At 35.1% G+C, this 12,600-nt stretch overlaps 1 protein-coding gene across 1 annotated transcript in view; it reads left to right on the top strand.

The window, feature by feature from the left end:
- Positions 1-12,600, top strand: part of ATRX (alpha thalassemia/mental retardation syndrome X-linked) — a 63,389-nt gene that overhangs the window by 16,542 nt on the left and 34,247 nt on the right. The window contains exons 11-15 of the mRNA XM_009997243.1: positions 2,478-2,548; positions 9,021-9,151; positions 9,669-9,851; positions 11,444-11,537; positions 12,077-12,185. Coding sequence (XP_009995545.1) covers positions 2,478-2,548; positions 9,021-9,151; positions 9,669-9,851; positions 11,444-11,537; positions 12,077-12,185 — 588 coding nt within the window. The remainder of the gene's footprint in view (positions 1-2,477; positions 2,549-9,020; positions 9,152-9,668; positions 9,852-11,443; positions 11,538-12,076; positions 12,186-12,600) is intronic.

The raw sequence follows: 12,600 nt of genomic DNA on the forward strand, positions 1-12,600 counted from the left end.
CCTCTCTTTGCCCTGGATTATGTAGCAGGAACTGGTTTTAAGCAGTAGGTATCTAGTGAACTCAAATTTGTCAGCTTGTGGTTATGGCACTAGAGGTGACACTTCAGACTTGTGGCATTTTAAAAATCAAGTGATCTTTGTGCCTCACAAGACCCATGTAGCCTTAGAGCAGCTGGTGTCAATTAACAGAAATCTGTCATTGCTTACTGTTTTCATAGCAGGTTTAACAGTAATAATTCTTATCAAGGTGGAACTATTTAATCAGTGTCTTGTATCTTTAGGAAGTTAAAAAGAAATGGGGAACTGCAGTATTTGAACACTTGGTTTTAAAGAACTTGAAAAGGAAGGGTAGTTTTCACATTATGTGGACAGTACACATTTTAAATAATGAATTTTCAATCTGAGAAAAAGAAATAGATTTACTGTTTTAATGACCATGACAAGTAAATTGTGTCCTATGTTTGCTTCTAATGATGTTTCATAGAACTTTCTGTACATGATTTTGCTGTATCTGAGCTAACAGTTACAGTAGTTTGCAAAACTGCAACTAAAAAAAAAAAAAAAAAAAAGAGTAGAACAGCAGTATGTTTGTGAAGATAGCAGAAGGCACATAGTTGCATTTTGGTTTTCCCAAAAAGCCTTTTAGGCAGGGGCAAAATGAGGTTATTGTTGGTTGTAGTTTCTTAAAAGGAAAAACCCAATCCCCCAGGTAAACAAAATACCCAGATTTTAAATGAAACATAATATTCTTCCTTTTTCCTACTAACTTGATGCTGACCCACTTGGTCCCTAAGTTTTCCTGCAGTTTACTTTCTGGAAGGCTGTTATTTGCAGGTGCAAAGGTTGCTTTTCACAGATGCTGTGCTGCTTTAGTTTTAGAGCCCTATAAGAAAGCGAAGTTTGATTAATGGTGTTTTGCATTATTGTAGAGAAACAGTTGGAAAACAAGTTCCTTATTACAGTCCTATAATGTTTGTTTTTCAAGACCCTTGGAGAAAGTAAGTTTAGTTGCATCTTTCTGCATGTAATACTGAGACTTTCAGGGCTTCTCCTTGATGGCTGTCACAACTGTAATTTCCCCAGTGATGTCCCTGCTGTGGGACACTGCAAATAGTCAAATTTTGGAATCCCTGTCCTTGGAAACACTCAAAATTAAACTGGTCAAGACCTTTAGAAGACTTATATCACTTTGGAGTTACCTCTGCTTTGAGGCTGGAGTTGGAGTAGATTGTGTCTAGAGCTCTCTTCTAACCTTAGTTATTGTGGGATTCTATGAGAATCTGCCTTTGATACGTTATTTTAAGAGGAGGCAAACTTGTGCTTTCTCTTCTGTTTGTTTTTGGCTTAATAGGTGAATAGATAAGGGAGTCTCTCATGTGTCTGAACAAACTATATAGGTTGATAATTTAAGGTGACTTAGAATCTGATTAAGCCATAGGATACTTCTATGTATCTAAGCCCAAGAGTGCTAGACTTTCTGTGTTCACCTTATACAATCTTGTCAGACATCTAGCTCATGGTAAATCCAGGACAAACAGACGTTGAAGCAACTTGAAGCAAGGCTCTCGTAGCCCAGTTCTAGTTTACTCCCCACAATAGAAATTATGGATGAGGAGGGGGTGTTGCTCCTTTAGGATTTTGAGGTCTCGTTTCCTAAGCTTAGTTTTACTAACAGATACGACTGACTTACAAGTCAGAATAACAAGAGAAAAGGAACTGCCATTTATGCTAAGAATAGTCTGGATTCCTTTCATTTCAGTCAGGTGAGTGCAGAGAAGCTTAAAGGCAGATACCAGACCATACTGTTCTTCCTGTTATGTGTCCCATGCTGTTGGTTTTGATGTGCTTTCCATATGAGAGAGTATCCATATAGTGCAGCTGCGTTTTGATATTTGCAGCAAGGGCAGCACATGTAGTTTTCAAAAAGTCTTCACCCATACATGACGTGTACATGTAGTGTATTTGAGACTCTGAAGGCAAAAATTATTGTTCTCAAGTGCTTCTTTGTGGCATCAGGGTAGCTCATATTTGGTGATTCTGTATTATATTTGTATGGGCCTTCCTTTCAATTTGCACAAATTCAATAGTGCAGCTTCTGAAATGGAGCTAACAACTTCTTACGAAACTTCGTTTCTGAATCCTAAGTGGAATATTCCACCTCTGTGTGTTTGAGTGTAAACCCCCACATTTTGTATTATGTTGTAAGCAAATAATCGCAAGTTGTGCGTAGTAGCAAGCATAATGTGGATAAAAGTGCTGCTTGAAAACTAGGTACTTGTTAATAAAAATACTGATTTTTCTGTGTCAAGATAGGTAACTGGCTTTTTTGTTCATTGGTAGAAAAGTTGGCCAAGCTATTTTTATGTGGGGATTCTTGATGGAGACAGTATTTGATGTGCTGTGTTGTTGCTGTTTTTACATCTATTAAGCATTCATGTTTTCTGTTTTTGTTTTTCCTTCCTCCCCCAGGAGATGAGGGAGAGACTAAATCAAGGACTGTTCCAATGGAGGAGGAGGAAGATGATGATGACGACGATCCTGAGAATAGGTATGATACCATCCATAAGGACTTAAAAAAGATTATAACACACCCTAGGCGTGGGCGCAAACCGGCGCAACGGAAGAGCAAGCAGGTTGTAAAAACCACGGCTGCCTGCCTTGTAAAGACTCGCTCACGGGCTTCCCGCAAGTTTGAACAAGGGGCCAGAAAACAGAGGCCAAAATCCAGAAATGCAGAGCGTATTTAGAAGTGTTTAGCTAACACACCTTGCATAGGGTGTGTTATAAATGCACTGCAGCACTGTCCGTTTTATGTTCCCTTTGGAAGTGTGAGGTTTGTGGCTAGTATTTCATTCAGACAGGTAAAAACCTACTTCTGATAAATGTGAATTTCAGCTAGTTCTATGAGTAGGAGGTAAAAATTTGCATCTGTGCAAAATGCAGTGCTAAAATATTTTCAGATCGGACTTGCTTATTACTGTTACCTAATTTGCTTCTTTAATTAGAACACCTTTTCTCAATAAAGAGAAAACACAAATGTGGAGAAAACAGATACTTTCAGCTGTTTTAATCCACTAAGTTTTAATCCACTAAGGAGTGCCTGAAGTAGCTAATGTGGTAGTTAAGGCCGTGATTCTACAAGCACTGTGCATAGGCTCAACTGGTATCAAAAGAAACTAAATACACATACTAATTTTAAGTCTTTGCATAAATATTTTCACAATCTGGCTTGTATGTATTGCTTCAGTTTCAAGTTAAATAATAAATGAATATGTAAGATATGGTTAGTTAAGACATCTTATTTTACCAATACCGTTGTAGTTATCGAAATCAGCCCAGCTAGAAAGTGAAAAAGCTTTGTTTTCTAATGAGTGAAAGCACAACATGAAGTATTGCTCAATTATGAGCCACAGTTTCTTTTTGGAAGTTATTGTAGTTAGACTGAATAGTTCTTCAACAAATTTTTATACAGTATTTCAAAAACTTACTAGTTGGGGTTTTGTTTGCCATAAAGCATGTAGGGGACCAGCTTCAAAGCTTTGCACAGTTGCTGATGGAGTGTTTCTGCTTCTGAGCCTTACTAGTTTAGAATATGGTATCTTTGTTTCAGAGTTATATGTTTTGATCTGTGGCTGACGTAAATTTTAAAAGCACTGTTTTACATCCTTTACTGACCTCAGTTTGGCTTCAGAATGTTGCTGCTGTTGGAGTTCTTGCTTATTTTCAGTCACAAAAATGAATCAAATAATTCAGCTTTAGGCACTTGACAGTACAGGTCATAAGCAGGACTTGTAAACATTGGTAATGCAGGATTTTTAAAAATGATGCAGTGATGCTTTAATTTCGATCTCTCTTGGTTAATTTTTTTCCTTCTTTTTTCTTTTTTGTTTGTTTCCTAAGTGTTCCTGCTTGAAAACTAAGCCAATACACTTTTGTCAAAGTTTAGAGTTTAGCACACAAATGTTACTGACAGAGCTTAATAATTAGTTTAAGAGCTGTATTGGGAAATGAGTTAACCCAATTGAAAACAGACAAATCAGTAATACGAACATGGGATTTAAAAATCAGTTTCTGTACTTAGTTTTTAAGCTGAACCTTTGTTGAAGTTTTTATTTAGGGGATATTTTTGAAAATACATTTATGAGATGGGGAGGTGTTCTGTCAATAAACAGTTCTGTTAACCTTCAGACGTTTTCTGGTAAATGCAGTCTGATTTTTACATAAATCATGCATTGTACTTGGCACCAGAATCAGAGATATGAAATGTAAAGATGGAACAAATTTCAAGACATTAAAAGCTTGTTTTTCTGTTTACTCAACACAAAGTGTTTAAGTAGTTTACCTACTATTCAGATAAGTTGCCTATTTTCTTCCAGGCCAAAGAAGGTACCTAGTACCTACTGGGTATTTGTAGTGTGGGAACACTCATGTTTGCAAGTCTCTAGTTTAGATGTTCTGTTATTTGCATACCTTTGGATGTGCATGACATGAATATTAATAGTCTTGAAATCATCTTTGCAAAAATGCAATATTCAAGTGGGTCATAATATGACATACAGTGCTGTATGCTTTCATCTTATGTTGTGTAATTAATTATGATTGGTCCTTCTGATCTTTTAAATGGTACTGTTTAATATGTTTGCAGTAGTGTTGTTTATTAAGAATTTAATAGTGTATCTAATGCAGAATGCCTTTAAGTATTTGATGGATGCAATAAATTTTTGTAAAACATTTTTCTTGTCCAAGCATTTAATTTAATACAACTCCGACAGCTTGAAAATCAGACTGTTCCAACAAGGACAGTACAGTATTTAAAACAAAGGTTTTGGCAGTTTTCACTATTTTTAAAAACATGTATAACATTACATCCAAATATTCATATCTTAGAATATATATTAAATGGTTCTAAATTTTTTTGTAATATGCTAGAGGTCCACGTAATTCAGTGGTGCTTTAGCTGAAAGAATGGTGGTTTTTATTAGCCACACAAAAATAACCTCCCCTGCCCAAAGGCTTGTTTTGGGCAACCTTATTGCTACATGTAATTAGTAGGTATTTATGAACACTGTGTGTGAGTTTATATCATCTAATTGGTATGAATACTTCATGGTAACTAATTTTAAAATGTGACTTTTTAATGAGAAAAATAATTTTTACAGTGGTAGCATTCTCTCATCAATATTTTGACCATCTGTGAGTCCATCATATTGGCACTCTAAAATTTATGAACATGAACGGTGCAAATTATCAGGAGGACTTAACTCCACATCAGGAAAGGCTGCACCTACTATTCCATTTTTGCTGAAATGTCTGAAGGATAAGTTAAAGTAGTTGCGTACTGAGACTAAGCAAGCCCTGGGTAACTTCCAGTGTGCCTCTTTTTAAAAGTGTCTCAGCATGTTAAAAAATACATAGTAACCATCTCATTATTTATAAGTGTATATTGTTGGTGTCACTCTTACAGAGGTGAAATATATTGAAATCCATATTTATGTAAATTTATATACTGTTACTTTGTTTTAAGGTTGTTTTTATATGTCCTGGCTGAGATTACAGCCCCGTTCTGTAAGGCACTGTATAAATATGTGTTGGGAAATTGTCCGTTATACAAATCTCACAAACTGTTTAGATAAGATGGAGTGGAGCTAGGCAACATAACACGTTCAAGGTCACAGCAAGTCAGTGGCAGAAAGGAGGGGAATGCAGGGGGTTTTGGTTTTGCTTTGTTTGTAGGGGTTTTTTTGGTTTTTTTTGTAAGTACCTGAAGCCCTGTGCTGGAGGTTATACAGTTCTCTGTGCTTCTTAATTATATTTGTTTATAGTGTTCAACCATTACATCTGGTTCACCAGGAAATTTTTATGTTCTTGACCCAAATAAATACCACTATTTTTTTATTTTCATGGGCTTCTTTGGAAGAAAGTGAGCGAAGGAGTTTTCACATTCATAGCTTGGTTTTTATGGTACTTGCAGATTGATGGTAATGCAAATGCTAAAATGGTAGAGCTAGCAAATGTCTTAGCTTAGAAACTTAATAACTTTAAATGGGTTTATATCTTAAAAAAGAAATGTGATATGTAATCCTGAGCCACATATAATTTAATTTAAAATAAATTTCAAGAGTCCGGCACTCAAATTATTTGTTACATGAATCATTTGTCAGATGAGTTTACAAGACTTAATATGTTTGGATCTGGTATTGCTTATGCTTTAAATTCCCATCAGATGTGTGTACATCAGATATAAATCTTAACAGACATTAAAAATATAAATCTTTTAAATACTGAGCATCTTAACAGTTTCTGACACTTTTATGCTAACGTACATTGAAGAGAATATAGCTTTTTTTCCCTAAACAATCAATCAGCCTGATGGAAAGTGGTTGAACCTTTACTGTAGCTTAAAATGTCTTAATTTTCTATCTCAGAGTATAAAAACAATAACTTATTAATCAACATTATTAAAATAAATTAATTAGAAACAAATAAGTTTGGTCTGATTCGTGGTTCTGATGATGATTAGTAGGAAAATAACAGCATCTTCCCCTAGTGGATAGTAGGTTTTGTGCATGGTATTTTTAGATTAATGATACATTTGCCTTTCTTTTTTTTCTTTGAAAATATTTCGTAAAAGAAGAAATAAAAATGTATGTCTTGCTTTGTTAAGAACCAAAGTCAGCCTTTGTTTAAAAATACAGAAGTGTTGTTTTTTTTTAAGGTGACCTGTATAAAAGGTAAGTACTGTTATCCACGTACAAGTTGTGTTATCTTTGTTGATGCAGTTGAGGATAGTATTACTAGGCAGTGTTTTCAGGACTGAATTTTAAAATTTTACAGTTCTTTTTAGTGTTTTTGGTTGTTTTTTTTCCTTTCAAAACAGAACTTTGGTGATTAAAAAATGAGCCAAACTGCTTCTGTGTGCATTTTCTGGAGTAGGATTTGAGGTTAATAATTTATGTTGCAAGATTTAAAAGAGAAATCAGCCTGTGATATTCCAAGCAGCTTGTTTTGAAGAAAAAGGTCTTATGACCATTAAGAGATGGAAGAAATGTAATCTTAATTTCTTACATAAGGAGCTAGTTATTCCTGTTGCTATTATACATTATGTGATCAGTTTAAAACAAAACACAAGAAAACCCAACAACAAAACAGAACAAAAACCAGGTCCCTTTTCCAAATCCTCTAGTGCAAAAAAAAAGTTAGGAAGAGGATGTTACTTATCTGTGGACTTCAGTAAATTTTCATTGAGTTCAAACTGTGATCTGTTTATATATGGAACTAAAGCTGACCAAGGGTATTGCATTTTAAAGCTCTTTGCAAGCTGTGTCTCAAAAGAGAGGGAGTGTTTTGGATGCTGATGGGTAGTCTGTGACTCATTGGGCAAGCTTAACTGTTTACTAAACCATTTTACTTCCATCTTTTAATAATAACTGAATACTCATTAGCATGAGAAACTTTTTGGAAAATACAGTCTCAAAAAAAAGACAATAGTGTAAGAAGTGTTAGGAAAGACACCATGGGAAAATTCCCTTTGAAAAGTTCCTTTGTTTCTGGGGCATGTTACATTCTGAAAAATGAAATACTCTTCAAGCCCTATTTTATATATAGAATATAATTTTCTAAGGTATAAGAAGTCATACTTAAAGCTAACTGCCCCTTTGCCATTTCTAAGTGAAACCTAGATTGTGGTTCAGTTTCTTGGGTTTTGAACTGTTGTTTTGACTGGTATAACAGCTTTCCCATTCTGAATTGTGTTCAGTTTATATTATTCTCCTGAATGACAAGGCAGACCAGATTTTACCTAGAAAGAAAAATTAACTTCATTTTAAATTGATGATAAACGAATAGAAACTGTAGCATTTCTGAAATGTATATGAGGAAGGCTTGATTTTTTTCTTTCAGGACTTTTTTTTTTTCCCTGAAAGTACCTGTCCTCAGATAATACTTCTATTTTCCCATGCACTTGATATATTCTGTTTTGATTAGTGTTACAGATTCATCTAAATATTTTTTTTTGAACGTTGCAAGAGCATGTGAAGAAATTATTTTTTCATAGTAACTTCTTGTACATTAGGTGAAAACATTATTGTGCTGAAGTGAAACTGTGAGATGCCAAGTGAACAGTGTGTGGAATGGCAAATGAGATTGTAATTTTTGTTTGGCATTCAGGTCCCATAATGTTTGATAACCCTTCTAGAAGGGTGATAACCCTTCTTTGTGTATATACGCATGTATTTTTTTGCTCTGGTTGCTGTAAGGCAAGTGCTTGTAGTTATAGGAGGGATTCAGTGTGGGGTTTTTTTCCCAAGGCACTTAATTAATCTTCAAACATCATGAGTTGCTTCAATTACTAGAGCATCTCTGTTGCATTAGAGTGGGCCCAGGCAACTGGACAGGTGGCATAATGTTATTTTATTTTTTTAACCTGTGAGTTAATGCATATTGCAATAATCTTTTTCTTCTTGTTTTAAAATATGTTGAGTGATACGCTGTTTTTTAAAACTGTTATTTACATATACACTAGTCCAGTAGATGCAGTGCCTCAGGAAATTAACTCATAGGTTTCAATCAGTTAAGCATGATAACCATTTTTGAGGGTAATGATTTAAGTACTAGAAGTGATTATGATTTAAGTATTAGTTTGCTGCATCTTAAGGTTCTTGTTACAGTTAGAATTCATACAGGGGCCTATCCCAGAACTGGCAAGAGTCCATCCAGATGGACCATGAATAAATTGCAAAGTTTAGGTTCATACCTTTTATAGCTCTCAAGTCTCACAGTAAAGCATGAAGCATCTTTTTTAAGAGGCATTATACAGATTTGCTTTCTTATAACACATTACATTTAACATGAGATTTTTGCGGATATATCCTGTCTTACCACAATGACTTTTCATCATGTGTCTTCTTTTTGTTCAGCTTTCAACCCTTTTTTTGAAGTTCTGAATGGTATAGGATTACACTTATCGTTCATAGATTTACTTGAACAACGGAATAAATAGTTTTTTCTGTTTTACTTCAAAGAATTGCCAAGAAAATGCTTTTAGAAGAAATCAAAGCCAATCTTTCCTCTGATGAGGATGCATCTTCAGATGATGAATTGGATGAAGGAAAAAAGAAAACTGCAAAGCAAACTGAAAACACAGGAGATGATGGTGAGCACTGAAAAGCATCTGGGAAACAGTGGTGGTGTAGCACCTGTCGGAATTTCAAATGTCACTTGGGAAGGTTATAATTATTAAAGTTTCTTCAGCTTTCAACACAAAAGTGTCATGGATGTTGATAGGTAGTTGCCAAGTAGAGGCCAATGTACATTATTATGGGAATTATAATCTTTATTCTTCTCTGAGTTTTTTTTATTGTTAATAGTCTGATTTTTGTCACTAATTCAGAAGTCCTGGGGATTTATTAGGAATAATTTGAAAAAAACGGGAAGATGTGCAGATGCACAGGAAAGAATTGATTAATACATACAGTCATTGAAGCAGATATTCCAAGTGTTCAGGAAGTGTAAGATACTTAAAATTAGAGGGAACCAAGGTGTGTTGTTTGTGATTTCCTGGGAAAAGCACTTAATTTAAGCCTAAATTAATTCAGATTTTACTTCTTGCCAAATTTAAGTAAGGAAAAAATTACCAGTGTGCATGTTGTACTGACTCTTATTTCTGACAGAAGAGAATGAGAAGGAAGATAATTCTGAATCAGATTCAGAGGTAGAAGAATCAAAGAAGCCACGATACAGACACAGGCTACTGAGGCACAAGCTGACAGTGAGTGACGGGGAATCTGGTGAAGAAGAAAAAAAGGTGAAACCAAAGGACAAAAAAGAAGGGAAGCGCAGAAGTAGAAGGAAAGGTACATAGTCCAAAGGTTTCTTGTTATAAGAAGTGCTTGCTTCTGTGAAGTAAGTCCAAAGTATGTCAGAATGGAGGTCTGAAACTCAGTAATTTAAGAACCTCTTTATAAACTTCCATGTGTATTAAATCTAGAATTCTCTTATCTGTGTTTGATAAATAGTTTTGTTGAAAATGTTGAGTACAAATGCAGTGTTCCCCACTGATTATATCCTCTGAATTGGATTAATCTTGTTGAGTCTTAGAATACTAATCTTAAACAACAGAGGCAGTCCCAGTATGTCTACTTTGTGGAAATTAACTCAAGCTGTTAGTAGGCCCTTGTGCATCAAACCTTTCTCCATCCTGGAATTAAAATGTTGCAAGCTTCAGTTCAACACCAGATGGCACTGTGAAGTGGTGCCTGGCTGATTTTTTTCATTTTGATTGTTGCATGCAAGAACAAAGAATCTGTCAGCCCCTTGCATTGAGTCACCCTGAGCAGAGGAGGGGGGTGATAGTCAAGATAAATGCACACTGCCACCTTGGTCAATGTAGATGCTGATAGTGTTCCATGGAAGAAAAGGTGCAGTGCTTTGCTGTGTTTGGTGTTGCATGAATGCTAGCCAGCTTGGCTGTGTGCCACAGACTAAAAGGTGCAGTGCAGTTTGTTTATTGTTTTCTTTAATGACAGCTCTCGTACTTTTGTTTTTCCACCCTTATGGAATGATGACTCTTGCCAACAACATTTCTTTCAAGAAAAATAATTGTAAATTGCAGTGACAGTGTGCTCAGGATTCTTTAGTATAAGTCACTACTCTCACATAGAACCACATATTTCAGCTCAATATTTTTTAGCCCTGTTACTAATATTACATTTGCCCTTGTATGTAAAGCAATCCTTGTTTTAAACGTGCTTAGTCACAAACCAGTTAGGCTTTCCACTCTGTTCAAGGTCAAACTGAAGTTACAAGGTATTATCAATACCTTGTGGTAGCTCTTGAAAGTCTCTATGGAAGAAATACCTAAATACTGCTAGTTTAGGTGTATTTTTGTTTGACCTTTGAGTCAGGTTTAAGCTTGTATTACCTGAAGAAACTTCAGGCCATAAATACAGTAACAGAATTGCATATTTATTAATAAGTAAGAGTTGTTTGCATGAACTGTGAAATGTGATTATAAAATGACATCTAAAATATTGGAAACAAAAGCTTCTGTTTAACAAAAGCATCATCCTTTGTTTTCTGAAGTTCTGTAATGCTTCCCATTGTTTTCTGTCCTCACCCACTGGCTTTGAAACATGGCATATTCTAGTATAATGCTTTTTGTCATTTGCTTATAAATTATCCTTGAATGTATTAATGGATAAAGGCATCAAGTGTTGTTGGCATAGTATATCATCTGTCAGAACTTGGGTAGTGCTCACAGGTTAAACTTTTCTACTTCCTACTCTGTATTTCTGTTCCATATTAGTATGTTTGATGGGTCCCATACTGTCTGAAATGAACTTTTTGTGGTACTTGTTGATTTTAAAAAGTTTGTATAATTGGAAGATATCTGATGTTGCTAACTGTGCGATAATATTCAACATTAAATTGTACTTTATTTTTAAAGTGAGCAGTGATGATTCAAATGACTCCGAGTTTCATGAGTCTGCAGTTAGTGAGGAAGTCAGTGAGTCTGAAGATGAACAACGTCCAAGAACAAGGTATACGTGAAACTTAACTGTACTTATCCTATGCTTGGTGTTTAGTTCTTAATAGGGCAATTTAGGCAGCAAGATGGTGAAAGTTAAAGACTTTGGATCAGCACCTAAACATGTTGATGATTCTTGCCTACAGCTTGGTGTTTTCTAACTAAGTTTGCAGCAAATGTGAGACTTCTAAATTTGTACCACTGTGTGAGGTACACAGCAACTTGATGAGCCAGTACAGAAAAGGAATAATAATAGGCATTTTTATGCCAAACATGTCAATGTCAATTGAGGAATGGTGGTTTGCAGTAGAAAACTGGCTTAACTATTCTGAGATTTTTCAGGGTTGTCTGAAATAGGCTGTTGCTCTCTGTGCCCAGTGAGTTGAGGGGAAGGAAGGAATTTGGAAGCAAACCTTTGATTGCACAAAAATAAATAAATAAATAAATAATCTATTAATTATCAATGTAATTCATGTACTTTGTTATCACTGTTTTTCAGCGAGGAAATGAATTATTATTGTTAATCAGCAAGACTGCCTTTGTTTTTTACAGATCTGCCAAGAAGGCTGAGGCAGAAGAAAACCAACGCAGTTACAAGCAGAAGAAGAAACGAAGGCGTATAAAGGTTCAAGAGGATTCTTCGAGTGAAAACAACAATAAGGTACTACATTGTGTTTTGAATTAATATATGGGAAAAGGAGTTCCTGTCTCCTCTGCCAACTGCTTAGACTTGGGTATGTCAAACAGCTCTGTACAAAGTGCAGTAAAAAATTATAAGTTTTGTTTATGTTAATTCAGTGATAAAATTTGTAAAATGACACATTTTGGAGCAAAAACAGTGTGTTTAATTAAAACAACTTCCTGTCTAGATTTTCTTAAAAATACATGATACCTTTTAAGTAAATCAAATTTTTAAACTAGGTGTAGAAGATGACGCAAACATTGTAAGGCTTTCCTAGTATTAGATTTTCTTTTCACACGTGGAGAAGGTGATAACTGATCTGATCTAGCACCACTAGAACAGAAAAACAGCTCTGTATTAATAGTCATTAGTTCTATCAAATGTTAACAATACC

The sequence above is a fragment of the Chaetura pelagica genome, unplaced genomic scaffold (assembly GCF_000747805.2).
Source record: "Chaetura pelagica isolate M959 unplaced genomic scaffold, ChaPel_1.0 scaffold344, whole genome shotgun sequence".
Taxonomy (NCBI): Eukaryota; Metazoa; Chordata; class Aves; order Apodiformes; family Apodidae; genus Chaetura; species Chaetura pelagica.